Source organism: Microcaecilia unicolor, chromosome 5 (assembly GCF_901765095.1).
Source record: "Microcaecilia unicolor chromosome 5, aMicUni1.1, whole genome shotgun sequence".
NCBI lineage: Eukaryota > Metazoa > Chordata > Amphibia > Gymnophiona > Siphonopidae > Microcaecilia > Microcaecilia unicolor.
The window spans coordinates 11,981,238-12,004,015 of record NC_044035.1 but is presented as its reverse complement, the minus strand read 5'-3'; the positions used below and the strand labels follow the sequence as shown (position 1 = coordinate 12,004,015).

Genomic DNA, 22,778 nt, shown 5'->3' with positions numbered 1-22,778 from the left:
CACTCCGTAAGACTCCAAGACGGTCTGGCGCTCAGCGGGGTTCACAGCTAAGCTCAGGGAGGGTAAGAGCTTTAGCTTTCCCCTTTCGCTTCCCCATAATGTTAATTAGGGAAACTGGCGTTCGATCGACCAGGAACTCGGGAGCTCTGATCCTCGCGTCCTTTCAAGACACCATCTTGGATTTTCCCGTCTGGCCCAAAATGGTAGAGACTATTATAAAGATCAAAATTACAGAGCATATTCAAAAGCATGGATTAATGAGGCAAAGCCATGGATTTAGTGAAGGGAAATCTTGCCTTACCAATCTATTACATTTCTTTGACGGGTTCAGCAAATGTGGATAAAGGTGAGCTGGTTGATATTGTGTATCTGGATTTTCTGAAGGCGTTTGACAAAGTACCTCATGAAAGACTCCAGAGGAAATTGGAGTGTTGTGGAATAGGAGGTAGTGTTCTATTGTGGATGAAAACCTGGTATAAAGATAGAAAACAGAGAGTAGGGTTATATGGTCAGTATTCTCAATGGAGAAGGGTAGTTGGGTTCCCCAGGGTCTGTGCTGGGACTGCTGTTTTTTAACATATTTATAAATGACCTAGAGATGGAAGTAACTAGTGAGGTAATTAAATTTGCTGACGACACAAAGTTATTCAAAGTCGTTAAATCGCGGGAGGATTGTGAAAAATTACAAGAGGACCTTACGAGACTGGGAGACTGGATGTCTAAATGGCAGATGACGTTTAATGTGAGCAAGTGCAAAGTGATACATGTGGGAAAGAGGAACCCGAATTATAGGTACGTCTTGCAAGGTTCCACGTTAGGAGTCACGGACCAGGAAAGGGATCTAGGTGTCGTCATTGATACGTTGAAACCTTCTGCTCAGTGTGCTGCTGTGGCTAAGAAAGCAAATAGAATATTAGTTATTAGGAAAGGAATGGAAAACAAATTTGAGGATGTTATAATGCCTTTGTATCTCTCCATGGTGTGACTGCACCTTGAGTATTGTGTTCAATTCTGGTCGCTGTATCTCAAAAAAGACATAGTGGAATTAGAAAAGGTGCAGAGAAGGGCGACAAAAATGATAAAGGGGATGGGATGACTTCTGTATGAGGAAAGGCTAAAGCGGCTAGGGCTCTTCAGCATGGAGAAAAGGCAACTGAGGAGAGATATGATAGAGGTCTATAAAATAATGAGTTGAACGGGTAGACGTGAAGTGTCTGTTCACACTTTCCAAAAATACTAGGACTAGGGGGCTGTCACGGTTTCAAAAGCAGGAACTAGGTTAGTGAGCCCTTGGGCCACTGCTGAGGAGCGGCAGTGGCAGGCAAAACCACCCTACCCCAGGAACAAGACAGAACTCAGATAGGAACAGCAAGACTTCACCTGCACTAGCTGCCCTTCCCCAGGAGTTAAGCCCCTGGCTGCAGGTGGCCGACAGGACTTACAGGACAGGGTAGGAACTGGAAGCTGCAAGCAGCCACTAAAACAGGGAACAAACACTGACAAACACGAGACAGAACTGAAAGCTGCCAAGCAGCCACTGAACAAAAAACACAGACAAACAGAAACTAAACACAAAAGACAGACAAGGAACAAGTCTAGGAAACAAGCAATAACCCTAAGCTAAACTACACACAGACTGACTAGCATCAGACAAGGAAGTAGAATAAAAACCAAGCTAGGCAGAAGTGCAACAAGCACCAACAAACCAGGACCTTAGGCGATGCAAAGGCAACCAGAGAGTTTCCAAATGTCTGCTAAGCCCAGCAGCAGCTGAGATTCAGTGCAGCAATCACCAGGCAGCTACGGGTGCTGTGCAGGCTCAAACAAGAAAAGCAAGTCTGGCAGGCCGGAAGATCCGGACTGGGCTGAAGTCTGGAACGGGAAACAGCACACAGACAATCCAATGCAGCCACCAGGGGGCGAGATGACTGAGAGCCTCAAACCAGGGCACGACCGTGACAGGGGCATGTGATGAAGCTACAAAGTAGTAAATTTAAAACGAATCAGAGAAAATTTTTCTTCACTCAACGTGTAATTAGACCTGGAATTCGTTGCCAGAGAATGTGGTAAAGACGGTTAGCTTAGCTGAGTTTTAAAAAGGTTTGGACGGCTTCCTAAAGGAAAAGTCCGTAGACCATTATTAAATTGGACTTGGGGAAAATCCACTATTTCTGGGATAAGCAGTATAACGTGTTTTGTACCTTTTGGGATCTTGCCAGATATTTGTGACCTGTATTGGCCAGTGTTGGAAACAAGATGCTGGGTTTGATGGACCTTTGGTTTGTCCCAGAATGGCAAGACTTATGTACTTATGTCTACCTATGTTCACCTTGATGGGGGAGGTGGGAGGGAGAGTACGTTTCTTTTGGGTGGTAAGGTGCTATTGCATTATTGGGCATCGCCCTTTACTTAAAAATTTCTTCAGTGTTTTTTTATATGGATTCTCTGCTCAACCGCATTAGCAGTTTTATTTCAGTGCTCACTTCCTGACAACTCTGGCAGAGGGTGTGATACTACGCATGTTGCATAGAGTTGGGCCACTGTGCTTCCTGCTGCTTTTCAGTTCAACCATATCATAGAGAGAACCCTGCAATGGCATTTTGGGCTGTTTAACCCTGTGGAGGAATATCCCATTTGGAATTCCTGTTGCATCTCAAGGTTCTTCCTCAGAATACACACCATAGATGTCTGTCCTATTTTTCCATATTTGGGACACAGACTAGAAAACTGAGAATACTTCTGTTTTGTTTTGATTCCATCCTCTTTCCATGTAGGGATCCTTTGTGTTTGTCCCATGCATTTTTGAATTCTGTCACAGTTTCTCTCCATCACCTCCTCCAGGAGGTCATTCCAGCCAGCCAACAATCTCTCCATGAAAAAGTATTTTCTGATGATATGGGGCAAAACAGATTACAATGCCTCCTTAAGGATGGTGCAGATAAGAATGTGAATTCTATTATTATTAGTACTCTGGAAATTACTGTTTATTTAGGAAAATTACACTCACATTTTTTTGATTTATAGATCCAAGTCCACAGCCCCTTTTATATTGATGAGCACAGATCGCAAGGTCCAAGTGTTATAAAAATAGAATTAACTTTATTGCAAGCCAAAGCAATTAAATAATGACATAGACAAATTTTATATACAAAGACAGAATCAGTACAGAGACTAGAGAACTTAAGGGAAATAAAAATAATGCATGGTAATGCACACTTAATCTAGGCCCTAATTAAATCCTTCTGATTATCTCCCCATTATGATAAGTCACCTCACCTGGTCCAATGGTTAAGTTGGCCCTGCCACCCAGCTTTTTGTTTCTTTTGACCCAAACAAGATGGGGACAGCCATTGGTAAAAACACTGTCCAGTTGGCTAGCAGACTGCAGCTCCTTCACTTATGCCCAGGCTGGGCTGAACCTTGAAGGTCAAGTCATGGCTCATAATTCCAGAGCCAAGGCTGTGTCAGTATCCCATTTCAGATCAGACACTGAAGATATTTGCAGAGCTGTGACATGGTCCACGCATTCGCATCTCACAACTGTCTTGAGCAGACAACGTACTAGGTTTGGCCAGATGGTTCTGCAGACTTTTGTTTGGGTCTAGATTCCAAATCCACCCTTCTAGGCCCATTCTTTTGTTCCAGTCTGCACCTTCACAACAAGAATGTTTTGTTACTAGTGCTACTGTTTTTGGTTGACCTTGCCATTGCAAGGCCCTATTGTCTGCCATTTGTTTTCAGTGAGCCTGGTAGCTAGGGATTCCCAGGAGCGAGATGCCTATGTCCAGCTTGTCCTCAGAAAAAGTGGTTACTTTCCAGTAACAGGTGTTCTTCAAGGATAATAGGACAATTATTACCGCATTCTTTCCCAGTTCCCTTAGGAATTGCATTCTTTATGTGTTTTATTTTTTTTTTAAGTCCAACTTGACAGCAATGATCATAACATAATCAAATTTGATTTAATAACTGGGATAAGTACACTATGTTTGCATTTAATTTTCAGAAGGGAGACTATGGAAAAAAATGAAGAAAATGGTCAAAAAACAAACTTAGAGGAGCAACTGCAAAGGCCACACTGGAAGCCCAAACCAAATATATTCCACATATATATTAAAAGATGGAAGAAAGACCGGCTGGCATGGTTAAAAGGTCAGAGGAAGAAGGCTATTAGAGGTAAAAGAACATCCTTCAGAAAATGGAAGGAAGATCTGACTGAAGATAATAGGAAACAGTATAAAGAATGGCAAGCCAAATGCAAAACATGTTAGAGAAGGCAAAGAGACTTTGAAAAGATGTTGCCTTGGAGGTGAAAAACACTTTATTTTTAGGTATATTAGAAGCAAGAAGCTGGTAAAAGAATCAGTTGGACTTCTACATGATTTAGGGGTAAAAGGGGCAATTAAGGAGAGACTATAGCTGGAAAGTAAATTAATTCTTTGCTTTCTTGTTCACTGAGAAGGATATGGCAGCGATACCCCCAAATCTCTGCTGTGTTGCACGCTTGCTTTTGTTCTTTATGATCCATTCAATGCCTTTGTGCCTTCCTGGACAATGATACTTGTATCTATTTTCTCTTATTAATTAGAGTTTTTATTTTCCTTTGTAATGATTTTAATTGTTAACCGTTCTGATTTTATGAAGGGCGGTATATCAAATCTGCAGTAAACTAAACTATTTAATTGTGGTAAGTTAGAGGAACTGAAACAAATCTCTGTAAACCTGGAAAATGTAATGGGACAATATGACAAACTAAAGAGTAGCAAATCACCTGGACCGGATGGTATAATCAAATCTCCAATATCCTAGAGTACTGTTAGAACTAAAATAATGAGCTGGGAAAACTATTATTATTAATATATAATTTATCTTTATAATCAAGTATGGTACCGGAAGCTTGGAGGGTGTCCAATGTCCTTACCAATTTTTTAAAAGGATTCCAGAGGTGACCTAAGAAATTATAGACTGGTGAGCCTGACATCTGTGCTGGGGAAAAATGGTAGACTATTATAAAGTACAAAATTACTGTGCATGTGCATAGGCACAGATTAATGAGACAAACCCAACATGAATTTATCCAGGGAAATCTTGCCTTGCCAATCTGCTAATCTCCAAATAAGTCCAGAGCTCCAGGAGGTTGATGTGAAGCTGAGCCTTCTGAGCAGATTAATAATCCTGAGTGTGGAGTCCAACATGCCCCCCCTGACCCAGGTTGAACACATCTGTTGTCAGTGTTTTTTGAGGAAGAGATATTTGGAATGGGAGTCCCCTGATCAAACTGGGCTGAATGGCCCACCACAGGAGTGGCTCTGCGAGCTGCAGAATGACATGACATGATGTACACTAGATTACCCATGGCTTGAGACCACTGAGAAGCTAGGGTCCACTGGGCCTGCTTCGAATAGAGGCATTTCATGCATGGTAGAGGCCATGTGTCCTAGCAACCTCAACATTTGCCAAGCCTTTCAATCGCAGTTCTGCAGAATTTGTTTGGGGGTCTTGAATCTAACTCCACCCTCATAGGCCCATTCTGTTGTGTTTCAGGCTGCACCTGTGCAACAGAGTTTTATTTACTGTTCAGTCAACTGGTTTCTTTTTGTCTGGTGCCTGTCCCTATTGACTGTTGTTGTTTTCGGTGAGCCTAGTAGCTAGGAATTCCCACATGTGGTAATACAGATGTCTTGCATGTCCTTGAAGAAAGTAAAGTTAATCACCTCTAGCAGGTGTTCTCCAAGGACAGTAGACAACACATTATCACATACTCTCCCACCTCCATTAGGAGTTGTATTTTCTATGCTTTTAACCACACGGCTGAGATAGGAAGGAAGGTTAAGGGCTCGTGCTGTCAGGGCTGCTAAAAGCTTCTAGAAAATTAGACAGCTGGGCAGCGTCTGCACTGGGGCTCCGTCGATGTGGTATTGTGACCTGTTGTCCTTGGAGAACAACTGGTGTAGGTGAGTAACTTCACTGTATCTGGCCAGAGCTACATATCTGGTGGTGAAGGACATCACCCTTGCAGACAAACTTGTCATGTACCAAGTTACTTACTTGTAGTAGGTGTCTTTCTGTGGACAGCACGATACCTCACACACCCACTCTTTTCCCCAAGGAGTTGTTCTGCTCTGGAAAGCGACATTCGTGAGGCTTCTCAGAAGCTTCTAATCTGTATGTGATGTCACCTACCTGTGAGGGCTTGTTTCCTGCTGTCCACAGAGAACAACTACAAGTAGGGCCTGAGCTTGTGGCAAAAATGGCCACCTCTGCTAGCGCAGGGCTCCTTTTACCGCAACTTAGTAAAAGGGCCCCTTGGTTTTTCATAGTTTCCTTTCTTATTCTGGAAAAAATATTCAGGCCAGCTTGAGGAATATTTGTTGCTGTCTCTTAACTAGTTACTCTTGTGCTTAATTTTTGGACACCTGAATTTTCCAGTACACACAAATGTAATGATTAAATTAGAAATAGTCTGCTTCATAACTATTTATTGTAAATTGTTTTAATATCTTGTCTATCTTGAAGGTTCAGCAGTTTTCGGAAAGACTTTTCACTCTGATGCTTTTGAGAAAGCGTGAAGATCATTTGGAAAAACAGACAAGCAAGCTTATGAAGGAAAGGAATGAATTTCTTGAAATCTTTGTATGTTTCCTAATTTTCTTAAATATATGTGACTGCTCGGCTGAACTTTAGCACAGATTGTGAATGCAGAACTAAGAGTCTCCATTGAGACTCTCCTTTTTTCTTGCTTAGAAACTGCTATTAAATGAGACTTTCTTCAACTACTAGAAACATAAGAAATTATACCCACTGTATCCTTGACCTTACATAACTTATAGAGTCTCAATGGAGAAGGGTTGTTAGTGGGGTTCCCCAGGGGTCTGTGCTGGAAACGCTGCTTTTTAACATATTTATAAATTACCTAGAGATGGGAGTAACTAGTGAGGTAATTAAATTTGCTAATGACACAAAGTTATTCAAAGTCGTTAAATTGCGGGAGGATTGTGAAAAATTACAAGAGGACCTTACGAGACAGGGAGATTGGGCGTCTAAATGGCAGATGATGTTTAATGTGAGCAAGTGCAAAGTGATGCATATGGGAAAGAGGAACCCGAATTATAGCTACATCATGCAAAGTTCCACGGAGTCACAGACCAAGAAAGGGATCTAGGTGTCGTCGTTGATATGTTGAAACCTTCTGCTCAGTGTGCTGCTGCAGCTAAGAAAGCAAGTAGAATGTTAGGTATTATTAGGGAAGGAATGGAAAACAAAAATGTGGATGTTATAATGCCTTTGTATCGATCCATGGTGCGACCGCACCTCGAATATTGTGTTCAATTCTGGTCGCCGCATCTCAAAAAAGATATAGAGGGGCATAATCGAAAGGGACGTCCAAGTTTTGTTGCGGACGTCCTCGCAAAACGTCCCGATGGAGGGGCGGGGAAACACGTATTATCAAAACAAGATGGACGTCCATCTTTCATGTCGATAATACGGTCAGGGACGTCCAAATCTTTATATTTAGGTCATCCCTAGAGATGGTCTTCCCTAGACTTGGTCGTTTCTGATTTTCAGAGATAATGGAAACCAAGGACGTCCATCTCAGAAACGACCAAACGCAAGCCCTTTGGTCATGGGAGGAACCAGCATTTGTAGTGCACTGGTCCCTCTGACATGCCAGGACACCAACCGTTCACCCTTGGGGGCACTGCAGTGGACTTCATAAATTGCTCCCAGGTACATAGCTCCCTTACCTTGTGTGCTGAGCCCCCCAAAACCCACTCCCCACAACTGTACACCACTACCATAGCCCTTACGGGTGAAGGGGCACACCTAGATGTGGGTACAGTGGGTTTGTGGTGGGTTTTAGAGGGCTCGCTGTTTTCTCCACAAACGTAACAGGTAGGGGGGGGGGGGTGGGCCTGGGTACGCCTGTCTGAAGTGCACTGCAGTACCCACTAAAACTGCTCCAGGGACCTGCATACTGTTGTCACAGATCTGAGTATGACATCTGAGGGTGGCATAGAGGCTGGCAAAAATATTTTGAAAGATATTTTTTGAGGGTGGGAGGGGGTTAAAGGGCCCCTTTGCTTGGAAGACTTAGAAGTTGGGAAAACAAGCTGATGGCTGGGCAAGAGAGGGGTGGATAAAGGGGGATATGGAGAAAATGTACTTGTTAAATTATATAGCTGGTCCATAGAAAGAACAACTATATATCAAACTATTAAATTTTGAAGTTATTAAAAAAAAAAAAAACCCACACACATGGGAATCCCAGACAGTATTTCTCTCATGGGTTTATTGTTAAAAGGATTCTTTGCATATACTGTTTTAAGAACTGGTAAAAGGTTTATTGTTAAGCATATATCTAGACTTTGCAGCTACCGGCATAGGAAGGTGCATCCATTCTCACTCTTTTACTGATTGTGCTTGAGTTCAGAGAGAGCTACTCCATGCCGACATGTTTTAGAAAATATTTATCCACTTTTATGTATAGTTTATACTGATGTCTACCTCTCAAGTACCTGTTGTTGTTAAGCAGTTTTGCTTTATATTTGTTTCAGGAACATACAAAGAAAACAGCTAATGAAGAACAGAAGAAATTTATGAGAGAAGTTTCAGAATTTAATGATGAGTATGGACTGACAAATACTAGATCTCTGTTAATAGAGAAAAAATTGAGGACAGAAATATTTACCTTGGAAAAAGAAGCAAATATTTTGAAAGAAGGTATGCATAATATTTTTTAGTGCAGCTAAGCTTGTTTTGATTATTTAGTTAGTCCTGAAAGCAGTTTCATGTAAAATTAGTTTTATTGAACTACTGACAAAGTTAATTCTTCAAGGACAGGCAGGATGATATCTCCATGCTGATCGGTGATGTTGGCAGATAGTCTTGTGTGGGGACCAGCAGCTTCTTAAAGCCTTTGTGGGCAGGGCATCCTGCATGTGTGCATCTTCTTGCTGGTCGTAGTTGCCCAGAATCAAGCCAGTCTCTTCTTTTCTATGAGCTGTGTGTGGTGGTTTGTTGGCATATCCTTTCAGTTCACATGTCTCTTCACCTCCTGCAATTTTTGCCTGAATTTCATTTTCTACCTTTTGTAAGTGATTGTGTGGGACGAGTGCCTTCTCCCCTCCTTTTTGTTATGTGTCCCAGTCAGATTTTCAGCAGGTTTGTAAAGTTTCCTTTTATTTTTCTCAGCTTACTTTGCCCTCTTAGGCCTTAAGCGTCCTAGTCAGGATATCTTTGTTTCAAAATAATCATTTGATTTTGCCTTGGCTATTTTTTCCAAAATGTTCCTTAAGGCTCCCAGTGGTTTTAATAAGTGTACCCAGCGCAGTAGTCGTTTTTAACCAGTATGTTGCTAAGTTGGGAATCCCAGTGAGTTGCAGGATTCCATGATATCAATCCTGTGATAAGTAGTGGCTTAATCCATGTCTAGCTTAATAGCGGAATATGGAGTTTTTGTTCAGGAACCTGTCTAGATACGCTAAATGTTACCACATTATCTGGCAATGAGTTCCAGAGCTTAACTATTCGTTGAGGGAAAATTTTCTCCTCTTAGTTTTAAAAGTATTGCCATGTAACTTCATTGAGTGTCCCCTAATCTTTTTTTTTTTTTTTTAATTTGCAGAAAGTTTTATTAGCAACACAAGATAACAAATTCAGAGAGACTTGGTCTCTTGTACTATGCAAAAGTTAAAACATCAACATATAAGCTCTAACCTGATCTGATTTTTTATTTTATTTCCCCTCCCCCTTCCCCCATCCCTTCACTTTTATCCCCCCCTCGTTCCAAACTTCCCCTCCCCTCGTTCCAAATTTCCCCCCTAATCTTTTTTTTACTTTTTGAAAAAAGTAAACAGTTTATTCACGTTTACCTGTTCTACTCCACTCAGAATTTTGTAGATGTTTTCCAAGCTGAAGAGCCCAAACTTCTTAAGTCTTTGCTCATATGATGAGTCCATCCCCTTAATCGTTTTGGTTGCCTTTCTTTGAATTTTTTCTAATTCTTCCAAATATTTTTTGAGATACAGCAACTAGAATTGCACTCAATACTCAAGGTGAGGTTGAACCATGGAGAGATTACAGAGGCATTATAATATTCTTTGTCTTGTTTTCTATTTATTTTATTTATTTATTTATTGCATTTGTATCCCACATTTTCCCACGTCTTTGCAGGCGCAATGTGGCTTACAATACATCATGAATAGTGGAAATATATAAGAAAATAGACATTTAGTATTGCAAAAAATCTTGGGTAAACATGATAATGATAAAGCATGATAATAGTATAACAAGCAAATATCGTAAGGCAGTACTGGATATATGTGTAGGAGTTCACATTTGTTGATCTTTGTGGTATGCCTTGTTAAAGAGATGGGTCTTCAATAGTTTGCGGAAGTTAGTTAGTTCATAGATCATTTTTAGGTTGCGCAGCAGTATGTTCAAAAATTGTGTGCTCAAGTAGGAAAAGGTTGATGCATGCGTTAGTTTATATTTTAGACCTTTGCAGTTGGGGAAGTGAAGATTAAGGAATGTGCGGGATGTTTTTTTAGCGTTCCTGGGTGTTAAGTCTATCAGGTCTGACATGTAGGCTGGGGCATCTCCATGAATGATTTTGTGAACTAGGGTACATATTTTGAACGTGATGCGTTCTTTGAGTGGGAACCAATGTAGCTTTTTTCGTAGGGGTTTAGCACTTTCATATTTTGTTTTGCCGAATATGAGTCTAGCTGCAGTGTTCTGGGCTGTCTGAAGTTTCTTGATTATTTGCTCTTTGCAGCCAGCATAGAGTGCATTGCAATAGTCTAGATGGCTGAGTACCATTGATTGTACCAGGTTGCGGAAGACGTTCCTTGGGAAGAAAGGTCTTACTCTTTTTAATTTCCACATTAAGTGGAACATCTTCTTGGTTGTATTTTTCGCGAGATTTTCAAGTGTTAGGTGACGATCAATGGTAACTCCAAGAATTTTTAGGGTGACCGAAATTGGAAGATTCAGTTTTGGTGTGTTAATGGTGGTGAATTTGTTTGTGTTATGTTGAGAAGTGAGTATTAGGTATTGGGTTTTTTCTGCATTGAGTTTCAGCTGAAATGCATCCGCCCATGAATGCATGATATATAGGCTCTGGTTGATATCATTGGAAATTTCCTTTAAATCTTGTTTAAATGGGATGTAGATTGTTACGTCATTTGCGTATATGTATAGATTGAGGTTTTGGTTTGATAGTAGTTTGGCCAAGAGTATCATCATTAAGTTGAATAAGGTCGGTGAGAGGGGGGATCCCTGTGGAACTCCACATTCGGGTATCCATGTGGCTGATGTAGTCGAATTAGATGTCACTTGGTATGATCTTGTGGTTAGGAACCCTTTGAACCAATCGAGAACGTTGCCTCCAATTCCGAAGTACTCTAGGATATGTATTCCGTGATCAACCATGTCGAAGGCGCTGGACATGTCAAATTGTAGGAGTAGTACGTTCTTGCCAGTTGCAATCAGTTGTTTGAATTTAGTCATGAGAGTAACTAGTACTGTTTCAGTACTATGGTTAGACCGAAATCCTGACTGGGAGTCATGTAGTATTGAGAATTTGTTTAAGCAGTTTGTGAGTTGTTTGGTCACCATTCCTTCCTATTGGTTCCTAGCGTTCTGTTGCTTTTTTGGTGGCAGTAGCCACCGCCATACACTGAGTAGAAAAATTAAGCATACTGGCCATGCTGACACGTAGATCTTTTTCTTGGGTGGTGACTCATAAATTGGAACCTAGCATCAAGTAATGTTTGTTAGTAATTGTAGCAGTACTATGCAGATTTGGAGTGCACGTGTTTTTCTACCTGGATGATTGCATGGTTAAGAGCACATCCAAGGAGGGGATTGCAAGAATCCATTCGCAGTTCATCATTAACTACTCCAAGTCCCATCTAGAGCCAACAACTGGAATTCATGGGAGCCCTGCTAGACACTGTTCAGGTCAGGTCTTTTCTTCCAGCACACAGAATCCTGATTTTCTCTAGCACTATAGCGCTGTGTATGTCTAGTAGCGCTATAGAAATGATAAGTAGTAGTAGTAGTTTGGCAGAGCCAGCAGCTATCAGCTTGACAAATGTTGATATTGCTAAGTCACATAGCTTCAACAGTACATGTTATGCCCATGGCACTTCTCCATTTGTGAGGCTGTCCCAATGGACTCTAGCTTCCCAGTGGTCTCGAGGCACCAGGAATATCGTAGATGTTATCATTGTCACTCCTTTCCTCCCTCAGGAGGTCTCTTTCTTGGTGGAAAATGCATAACAATTTGGCCAAGTGACAGCCGTTCCAAATTCTCCCCCCCACAAGACATTGACAGATGCACCCAATCTGGGCTGGGCAGCTCTTGTAGATGGGCTCCAAACCAATGGTCAGTGATAGTTTTAGGAAGACAACATGATTAACCCGCTTAAGCTAAGATCCATATGAAGTGTTCTAAAGGCTTTTAGAGATTGTCCTATGCACAAAATTAGTTTCATTAAAACAGACAATCAGGTTGCAATGTATTTTAACAATAAGCAGGGAGGCATGGGTTAGGAAGTGGTCAGAATGTGGCACTGGCCTACCTCTCATGCAGTGGTTCTCGGAGTCACTTATGTGGCAGGGAAGAACAATTGTCTGGCAGAGAGACTGAGTTGGGTCTTGCAACTGCACGAGTTGGTGAACATGAGTGTAATTGGAGATCTTCTGAGAGTGGGGGCCCCCCCACCCCAGTCAGTAGACCACTTTGCCACTCACCTGAACTACAGAGCTCCCCCCCCCCCCCCCCCCCCCCAAATACTACTCCAGACTGGGATCACAAGGCATCCTCGGATGCCTTTCTTCTCCACTCGGAGATGGGCCTTCTGAATGTTGAGAGGCTAGATGTCAATTCCTTACAACTTCCACAGGGTGTTTACTAAGTTTTACTTGATTAACAGGAGAGATTCCACTAGGAAGTGGAGGAAGTATGCCATCTGGTGTAAGGGCAAGGCTATAGATCCTTTTTGCTTGAATACCTTTTCCACGTTAACACCTTTCTGAGTCTGGTCTCAAGACCAACCCTGTAAGACTCCTCAGTGCATTTGGAGCTTATTGTATAGAAGGTAAGCCCATTTCTACTCAGCCTTCAGTTGTTTGCTATATGAGGCACTTTCTGTACTCGGACCTCCTATCAAGCCCTCCACATTGTCATTGGTAACAGTCACTTCCTTAGCATCCCTCCGGACCGGACCAGGATTGGACTGTTGGGTTGTGCCCGCCTACCAGCAGGTGGAGACTGAGAAAAAACTCTGACTCTAGAGAGCCAATAGGAGCCCTGGCCATGTGACCTTAGCCTCAGTATTTTCTCAGTCTCCCAGCAGGTAGGAAGTGAGCCCATTAGTCTCTCTCTCTCTTTTTCTCTATAAGATATTACAGATATATTTATAATACTTTTTCTGTGCCTGGAATCGTAATTAGAGGCTTGACAGGGTTTCTTTTCTTTCTTTGACAGCCTCTGGGGTGTTAAACTCGGGTGTCTCGAGTCCACCCCCCTTCCTCCCCATCTCCCGGGCTTAGCAGGGAAGGGCCGTCCCTTTCTCTGGAAAGGTGTACCGTCTTTGGGAGAGGCAGCCACTTTTAATAGGCAGCTGTTTTTAAAGAATTAAATCAAGTAAAAGAAAATTTAAAAAATTAATTCAAATGAAAGGAATTTAAAGGAAGTAGTTTTTGCTTTCCCCAGTCTTATAACGAGCAGGTAGCTCTTCTGTCTTATTCTGTTTGAAGAGTCTTTATTTTCTTTTCTGGCGGAGCTATTTAAAAAAAAAAAAAAAAAAAAAAGTGAAAAGTCAGCGTCTGTGACTTTAATCGGTGGTTTTTTGTTATCTTCATTATTTTTCCTCTGCTATCCGGCGTTGTTAGCGGCGGTAGTTGTAAAAAAAAAAAAAAAAAAAAGAGGCGCGAACTGTTAAGCTCGTGCTCGCTCTTGGACAGGTCTGTATAGCTTGGGAGCTGTATTGACGGTTCCTGTCGGGCCAGAGGCTAAACCATGTTTTGTGCGGCATCGGAGGTTATCTGTTTTTCAGCGGCACGGATTTCCTGCTTCTTCGTCGGTCTGGTCAGTGGTTTTCTCCCCCAAACTTTATTCTTCTCATTTTGGCGCGCTTGGCCGCCATTGTTTTGCCTGCAGCTGCAATTTCCCTTGATGCGGCAGCGTTTTTCTGCTTTTACTGTGTTTGGCTGTTTGTGCAATGGAAAGGAGATATTGTTTCTACGGTAGTTGGGGCAATTGGTAGTATATTTTCCCCGCAATTAATTTTTACATGTATTTTTGAAGCTATTAAAACACAAAAAAAAAAAAAAACGAAATGTTACGATGCGAATGGCGCTCATTTTGTTTTTCCCTCTGTTTTTTCTCCGTCGGGGACTTTTTGGTTGCTAGCAATGTTGTGAATTAAAGTGCAGCTCAGTTGGCGATTTCTTTGTTCTTGGCAAGACTCCGATTTCAAAGTGCAGCTCAGTCGGGAATTCTCTGTTTTAGACAATGGGGCGAATTAAATTATATCTCAGCTCCAAAATAACCAATTTCCTATTCCTTTCCCTTGTGTGTGATGTTTGGAGGAAAGGTCTTTGCTATTGTCTAGCGCAGGAGGTCCAGTGTGTGTCACTCTGTGTCTTTCTCATTTCCTGGTGAATAGGACTACATTGTCTAATAGTCAATTGATTAGTACTTTACAAATCTGGCCATAATATCTTAGCTCCTTTCAAGCATTTCCCTTCATGGCTATGATGTTATACAGTGTTTTAAGAACTTAACAAACATTTTCTATGGCATAGGCTATCTGGTTCAGGTGCCATTGTTTGGTACTTTACAATGCTGGACATAAGATCTTAATTCCTTTCAGGAAATTTTCCTCCGTGGCTATGTTCTTATACAGTGTTTTAAGATCTTAACAAACGTTCTCTAGAGCGTAGGCTATATGGTTCAGATGCCATGTGCAATGAAATACATTGTCTGATACTCAATTGTTGCGTACTTTGCAATTCTGGACATAAGGTCTTCCTTTCAGCAATTTTCTTTCATGGCTATGTGTTCTCTTTGGCATAGCAGATGACAGTTGCATAGGCTACATGGTTCAGATGGTTCTCATATTCTAGGAGACTCAGTCCTGTCTACCGAGCACCCAGTTTTCTCAGATGCTTTAGAAGGCATGTTTTATTCACATCTTCTCTACTTTCCAACTGTCTTGGAGTTTCTCATGTGTTATCTTAGTTTTCTTCTAGGACTTACAAGATATATGTCCACTTAGGGAGTAAAGTTATCAGGTCAATTTGCATTTTCTCCCACTTAAGGATAGTGGGAGGTCCTCATGCCATCTACTTGTATTTTTGTTTCCTCTATCTATTCAGCCTGGGCACATGGTAAACATTCTGGTTTTGTCCAGTATGACCATCCATAACATCTGCTATCCCTTTCTCTTCCTTACAGATTTTAGGGTCTTGTTTCAAGCTTTCTTGACGTCAGGTACAGTCTTGTCTCCTGTGGCACAAATTCACCACCTTTTCCGTAATAGGTATTTTCCAGGTCTATTCCTTTTCATTTTCATTTTATTCTTCCTCTCTCCAGAGTTTTTTTTCTCTTGGAAGGAGATTCACTCATTTTCTGTGCATTTTTTGCCATAAGGGCATAAGTGTTGCCATAATTGGAAAGGCCAAGAGTCCCCATCCTGTTTTCAGATGGGGTCAATCCAGATTGCAAATACCACATTCATATCTTGTGAGTGTGCATCTGTTCATCTCTGTACATCTCAGTGAGGAAGGAGGCATGATATGATACGAGGTTTGGGGAGATCCGGTAAAATTAAAGGCCAGTGTGTCTCAGTCCACGCTCAACATATGGTGATCCTTTCATTTTCATTCTATATGTCCTCATTCCAGACCTTCCTTTCAATTGGAAGGTGATTCTTTCACTTCCTGTGCATTTTTGCTATTAGTATATGAGTATGGTCATACGGGGAAAGTCTAAGAGTCCATTAACCCCAGCATCCTGTTCTCAGTTGTGGTCAATCCAGGTTGCAAGTACCACATTCATTTCTTATGGATGTGGGTCGGTACATCTTAGTACATCTCAGTATAGGAGGAGTAATGTCCGTGATACGAGGATGATAAGGTCCTCATTACCAGTTTTCTTGCCCTGCTCTTCGGTCTCGCGTCGGCTCCGCGCACTTTTTTCTTAAGTTATGGTCATAGTAGCAGCGGCGCTCATGAAACTACGTCTCGTCGTTTCATCCTTTCCATAGATGTCTGGTTCATTACAGACAGTCTTATTGGCAGAGTTGTCAGGTCAAGCAACAGGTGGTGCATTTTGGGCACACCCTAGGTTATGGGGTGCATGTAGCCAGGTCTCTCATTTGAGCTCTCTTTTGAGCTCTCGTGTGATCTCATTAGATTTCATAGCATGTTTCTATTTTTTCTCTCTTTGTTTAGTCAAGTTGGCGCAGACTGTTTTTGTCTTCTCTACAAGCGTCCCACTTTCTGTTTTCTCTGGATGTTCTTGGGCCTTCGGCCATTACCTTGCTCTATTTTGCAGAGTAAAATTTTACTTTCTAGCTCCCAAGAAGGAATTTTTTCTTCATTCGCTTTGGAGTCTCGGTAGTCTTTTTTGGGCAGCTTTTCACTCTGTCAATTTCGTGACCATTGAAGGAAAAAAAAAGAGTTCTCAGTGGATAGTACCTTAAGGGGAGGTCCCAGTTCTACAACTATTTCTTTTCGCCCTGACCTTCCATGTGCCTCGCTTACTCTCTTGCTAAAAAGACTTGTCAGCGGCAGAGATAGATGCTCTCTCCTATCCAGATATTTATCTCTGATGGAATCCCTCCGCTCAGTTGGCCTCTGTATTCTCACTAGTGGTCTGGTGGTTGAGATTGAGCATTCTTCCTGCAGGTATGCCGGGAGCATATACACAGTGACCAGTTTTTTGATGGCTGCATCTGTGAAAATATATATGTATATTTATAGTTCTACTACATAAGTACATATGTAATTCCACACTGGGAAAAGCTCAAAGGTCCTATTGAGCCCACGTTTCTGTCCACGGCCAATCCAGACCATTAGCACCTGGCTAGATTCCTAAACGTACAAACATTCTATACATGTTGTTCCTGGAACTGTGTAGTGTTTTATGGACTTCTATATGTTTCTAACAGATGAAAGGTACTAACAATTGTCTACTGTTGATTTATTCCCGTTTTCACTAATTGGGGTCTACGACAAGAGTCTCAGGTGACTGGCTTGCAGAGGCAACAGCTACAGATGATTCTTTCTCTCTCAGTTGAATTGCGCTCTGAGATATGTTTTTTTTTTTTTCATGTTGGGTAACTGCAGCGGCTGTCAGTTTATTTGGACCTTCAGTCTAGTTTGCAGCAAGGATTTAGGTACCTTCTTCTGCATAGTATTTAACTGCATTCTTGTTTTTACCTATTTAGCTTCTAGTGATCAGGTACTTTCTCACTGACAGGCTTTACATACTTCCAATCTGTTGCTAGGTCAGCAATAGTCTACAATATCTGGAGTATTGTACTTCAGGATTTCGGTTTCCACTTTCTCAGCTGAGGTAGATTCATTGCAGTTTTTTGTTTCCAGGCGGCTCTGCTTCTACCTTTGTCATCCTTCTTTCAGTCGTTTTTTCTCGAGTCTTTCTGTCCTTTCTGCTGCACTGATGCGGTAGGGGACAATATATAGCGGTCACTTGGTAGGGGACAATTTTCAGCGTCGCTTGGACTTTTCAGCCTCAGCTTTTTTGCTTTGTAGTCATTCTATTTAGTTTATTGCGGTTCTTGGATCGTCAAGCTTTGGCTTCGTATTCATCCTAGTTTGGGTGTCTTCAGGGACTCTACCACATTCTCAATGTCTGTCCCTCCCGTAAGATTACTGCTTTGGTACTTCCCAACAGTCCAATCCTGGTCCGGAGGGATGCTAAGGAAGGAGAAATTAGATCTTACCTGCTAATTTGCTTTCCTTTAGTCCCTCCGGACCGGACCAGGCCCCTCCCATGTTCTATCAACTCTTTAGATTCTTTTATTAAGTTTGGAAGTGTATTCGTTCCTTTACCACACGTGGAATGTTTAAAAAAAAAAAAAAAGACTTTGCGTGGTCCATACCACTTCTCTGGTGGTTGCTGGTGAGCTCGGTTGCTGGAATATATATAAAACCTTAATGGGTCATACCACTTCTCTGGTGAGAGTTGCTGGTGAGTTCAGTTGCTGGAATATATATAAAGCCTTAAATATGTCATACCACTTCTCTGCCGAGAGTTGCTGGTGAGCTCAGTTGCTGGAATATATATATATATAAAGCCTTAAATATGTCATAACACTTCTCTGGTGAGAGTTGCTGGTGAGCTCAGTTGATGGAATATATATATAAAACCTTAATGGGTCATACCACTTCTCTGGTGAGAGTTGCTGGTGAGCTCAGTTGATGGAATATATATGAAACCTTAAGTGAGTCATACCACTTCTCTGGTGAGAGTTGCTGGTGAGCTCTAATATGAATGGGCCATGCCACTTCTCTGGTGAGAGTTGCTGGTGAGCTCAGTTGATGGAATATATATAAAACCTTGAGTCATACTACTCTGGTGAGAGTTGCTGGTGAGCTCTAATATGAATGGGCCATGCCACTTCTCTGGTGAGAGTTGCTGGTGAGCTCTAATATGAATGGGCCATGCCACTTCTCTGGTGAGAGTTGCTGGTGAGCTCTAATATGAATGGGCCATGCCACTTCTCTGGTGAGAGTTGCTGGTGAGCTCTAATACAAATGGGCCATACCACTTCTCTGGTGAGAGTTGCTGGTGAGATCTAGTACTTGGTTTTGCCGAGGAATTTGTGGCTGCTAGGATTCCATACGGCACAGAAGTTCTTTCTTTCTTTCCTGCTTTGTTATTCAAATACTGAGGCTAAGGTCACATGGCCAGGGCTCCTATTGGCTCTCTAGAGTCAGAGTTTTTTCTCAGTCTCCACCTGCTGGTAGGCGGGCACAACCCAACAGTCCAATCCTGGTCCGGTCCGGAGGGACTAAAGGAAAGCAAATTAGCAGGTAAGATCTAATTTCTCCTTCAGCATGCAGGGTTAGTGAACTTCTAGGCTCTAGTAGCTGATCCATCTTACACATAAGAGTATGTTTGTTTATTTTTGACTTGATTATACCACCTTTCAGCAAAAATCAAAGTGGTTTACAAATTAAAATTTAAAAAACTAAAAATATTTATTTAATAGGAAAGGAACTACAATTTAAACAGGAAAGAATAAAAGAACTATATTAAAACAAAAAAACACGTAACAAAATAGAATAAAAACCAAAAGCAAAGGTAACCTCATACACAATATACTGTCTATCTGGTTAGGAGCCTATATCTGCGGTAAAAGCTTTGGAAAACACGCATCTTTACCAGAATCCTACATTTTCTGTAAGATTGTTCAGAGCAAACTTTTGGGGGCAGACTATTCTAAAGAATTAGAACAATAGAAAAGAAAGCCAAATGGTGAGTATCTTGTACAATAAACGGCTAGAATTGCAATACGGTGAGTACCTCAAGAATGTAATGAACGGGCAGAACATAAGGGGAAATAAGGGAACAGAGAGATCTTGGGGCATTTGTGTGTAGAATTTTGAGCCAGAGTAAGTAGTTTGAATATGGAAGGGGATAGATAACCAATGATTCATAAATAGATGAATGAGATGATGAAACTTGGGTGCATGTGAAAGTATCTGAATGGCAGTGTTTTGAACTGTCTGGAGTTTCTTCAGAGAAGGTGGTAACCCTGTGTAAACAATGTTACAGTAATCCAATTTGGTGGCAACAAAGAAGGGAAATGGGACTTGATATACTGCCTTTCTTTTGCAACTACATTCAAAGCGGTTTACATATTCAGGTACTTATTTTGTACCAGGGGCAATGGAGGGTTAAGTGACTTGCCCAGAGTCACAAGGAGCTGCAGTGGGAATCGAACTCAGTTCCCCAGGATCAAATTTATCTGCCTCAGAAAATTGTGACCACGGGTACATCCACCCTAGGGTAGGGGGAGCAGGACCATCTTTAAATCTAGATTGAAAGCCCACCTCTTTAACATTGCTTTTGCCTCGTAACCACTTGTATCCACTCGCCTCCACCTACCCTCCTCTCCTCTTTCCTCTACACATTAATTGATTTGTTTGCTTTATTTTTTGTCTACTAGATTGTAAGCTCTTTGAGCAGGGACTGTCTTTCTTCTATGTTTGTGCAGCGCTGCGTACGCTTTGTAGCGCTATAGAAATTCTAAATAGTAGTAGTAGTAGGGAGGGGGACCATGATAGATGGGCTTCATACCCAGTAAGTTTGGAATGCTTTAAAGGCTATTGGAGAGTGACTGCTGAACAAAATTATCCTAATTCAAATAGACAACCAGGTTGCCATGTATTCTGTGAAGGTGGAAGGTACAGGATCCTATCCCTTGTATCAGGAAGCTGTCAGAATGGGCTACCAATTTATGGCAATATTTGGCGGGGAAGCAGAACAGACTGGCAGGTTGAGCAGGGTCAAGCTGCACGAGTGGTCTCTGAATATGGGCATGCCTGCAAGATTGTCTGAGAGTGGGGCACCCCTACAGTGGATCTTTTTGCTACTCATCCCAATAACAAAGTCCCTCCGTACTGCTCCATACTTAGGCATCTACTGCTAGCCTGCTGTGGGATGTTTCTCCGTTGGGGAACAGGTCCTCTGTAAGCATATCCTCCCATTCCTCTGATAGGGAAGATTTTGCTGAAACTCAGATGACAAGGGAACCATGATACTTATTGCTCCATTTTGGCCAAGGTGGTTCCCTCTACTTCTTCATTTGTCCTCCAAAGAACTGTGAAGATAGGAGTGTTTACCTATACCTCACCACCTAGAACAAGGGATTTTCTCTTTATCCCAACCTCCAGTACATGGCTCTCTCGGCCTGGATGTTGAGAGCTTCGTTTGCCTCCCTACACCTCTCGTAGGGTGTCTTTCAGAGTCTTGCTGGCTTCCAGGAAAGATTCCACCAAGAGGAATTACTCCTAGGCTAGCTATATCAGCGGGACCTGGACAGAGTGACCAGAGCCGCAAGTCCACAGGCCTTTGCTTAACCTTCATGCCTCATCATGTCATCACTCTGAGCAGCCAGCATACAGCAGCCCTAGGACTGCCTTTGTGGGCTCAGTTTTGGCCACTTGGCAGTCTTCAAGGCCAAGTCACGCCCCAACAAGAATGGTAAAAGTGCAAAATGTGCCTCGGCCCCAAAGCCACATTCACAGACCTGTGTTTCTCTTATTATCCCTTTGGGGTCCTCTCCTCCAAAAAGCTAGCTGCCTTGACTCCTATGCCAGCCCTACTGGCTGCTTCCTTTCAACTATTGCACACCACTTGCCCCCCCCCCCCCCCCCCCCCCCCCGGTACGACCTGAGACCACATGGTTTGTGGAACCCTTTCCGCCTTCCACTTCACAAGACCACTGCGTTCTGCCACCTACTGTACTACCTGTGCAAGACTGGGGGACCATGCCCTTCCCTGTACTACTCTCCGGACCACCATTCTGTCTCCCCAGATGCCTGGTCAGAACCAGAGCTGGATCACTTGCTGTCAACTGATCTGCTCCCTCCCTTGCCTCCTCAACCCACTGTGGACCTCACTGAGGAGTACTGCTACCCCAAATTCGTGCAGAACGTCTAGTTCTTCAGCCTTAGTAAGGTCAACATACCTGTGGACCGGCAGGATTTCCATGTTATCCTGAACTCCTGCAAGGCTCCTCTGAGGGAGGTTATAGCTCTTCCTGTCCCCCAAGTTCTACTAGACCTCCAACTTTCCAATTGGCAGAGGCCTCAGTCATTCTGTGGCCTCAAAGCATTAGAGCTCAAATTCATAGTTTTAAAAGCCCCCTGGTCATGACCTACAACAGCTCCCACACCATTATATGGTCTCAGAATCAGCAATCAAGAAAACCAAATCCCAGTTCAGTGTTTCTTCCATGAAGGAACTGCACATCTTGGACTTGGTTAGCAGAAAGGTCTATGAAGGTGCCATGCTCGCCTCCAAGATCATAGCTCACCAGTTCCAAATTCTTCACTTCCAGCACTCGAACCACCAGCAGGTCGAGGAGGCAGGGCTGGACAGCGCTTCCCAGCTTTATTATTATTATTATTTATTATTTATTGCATTTGTATCCCACATTATCCCACCTATTTGCAGGCTCAATGTGGCTTACATAGTTTTGTTGTGACATTGTTATTCCATAATAGATACAGTTAGTAGTGTGCAGAGATAGAGTAAGGGAGGAAAGAGGAAGTGATTAGGCGGGTGATAGTGGAAGTGGATTTTCCTAGCTGGTAGGGTTGTAAAGTGGGTCAGTGAAGCTGTTGGTTCTCTTTGTAGGCCTTGTTGAAGAAGTGTGTCTTCAGAGATTTGCGAAAGTTAAACATAAAGGAATCCTGTGCAGAAGGAAGGGATCCTCAGGAGCTTAGCCTAGAATGGGTGGCAGAGCTGGTGGTTGGGAGGCAGGGCTAGTGCTGGGCAGACTTATACGGTCTGTGCCAGGGCTGGTGGTTGGGAGGCGGGACTAGTGCTGGGCAGACTTATATGGTCTGTGCCGGGGCTGGTGGTTGGGCGGCGGGGATAGTGCTGGGCAGACATACGGTCTGTGCCAGAGCGGGTGGTGGGAGGCAGGGATAGTGCTGGGCAGACTTATACGGTCTGTGCCAGAGCTGGTGGTGGGAGGCGGGGTTGGTGGTTGGGAGGCGGGGATAGG

At 42.6% G+C, this 22,778-nt stretch overlaps 1 protein-coding gene across 1 annotated transcript in view; it reads left to right on the top strand.

The window, feature by feature from the left end:
- CCDC172 (coiled-coil domain containing 172) overlaps positions 1-22,778 on the top strand; it is an 81,751-nt gene that overhangs the window by 5,475 nt on the left and 53,498 nt on the right. The window contains exons 3-4 of the mRNA XM_030204793.1: positions 6,514-6,630; positions 8,553-8,718. Of these exons, the coding sequence (XP_030060653.1) occupies positions 6,514-6,630; positions 8,553-8,718 (283 nt within the window). The remainder of the gene's footprint in view (positions 1-6,513; positions 6,631-8,552; positions 8,719-22,778) is intronic.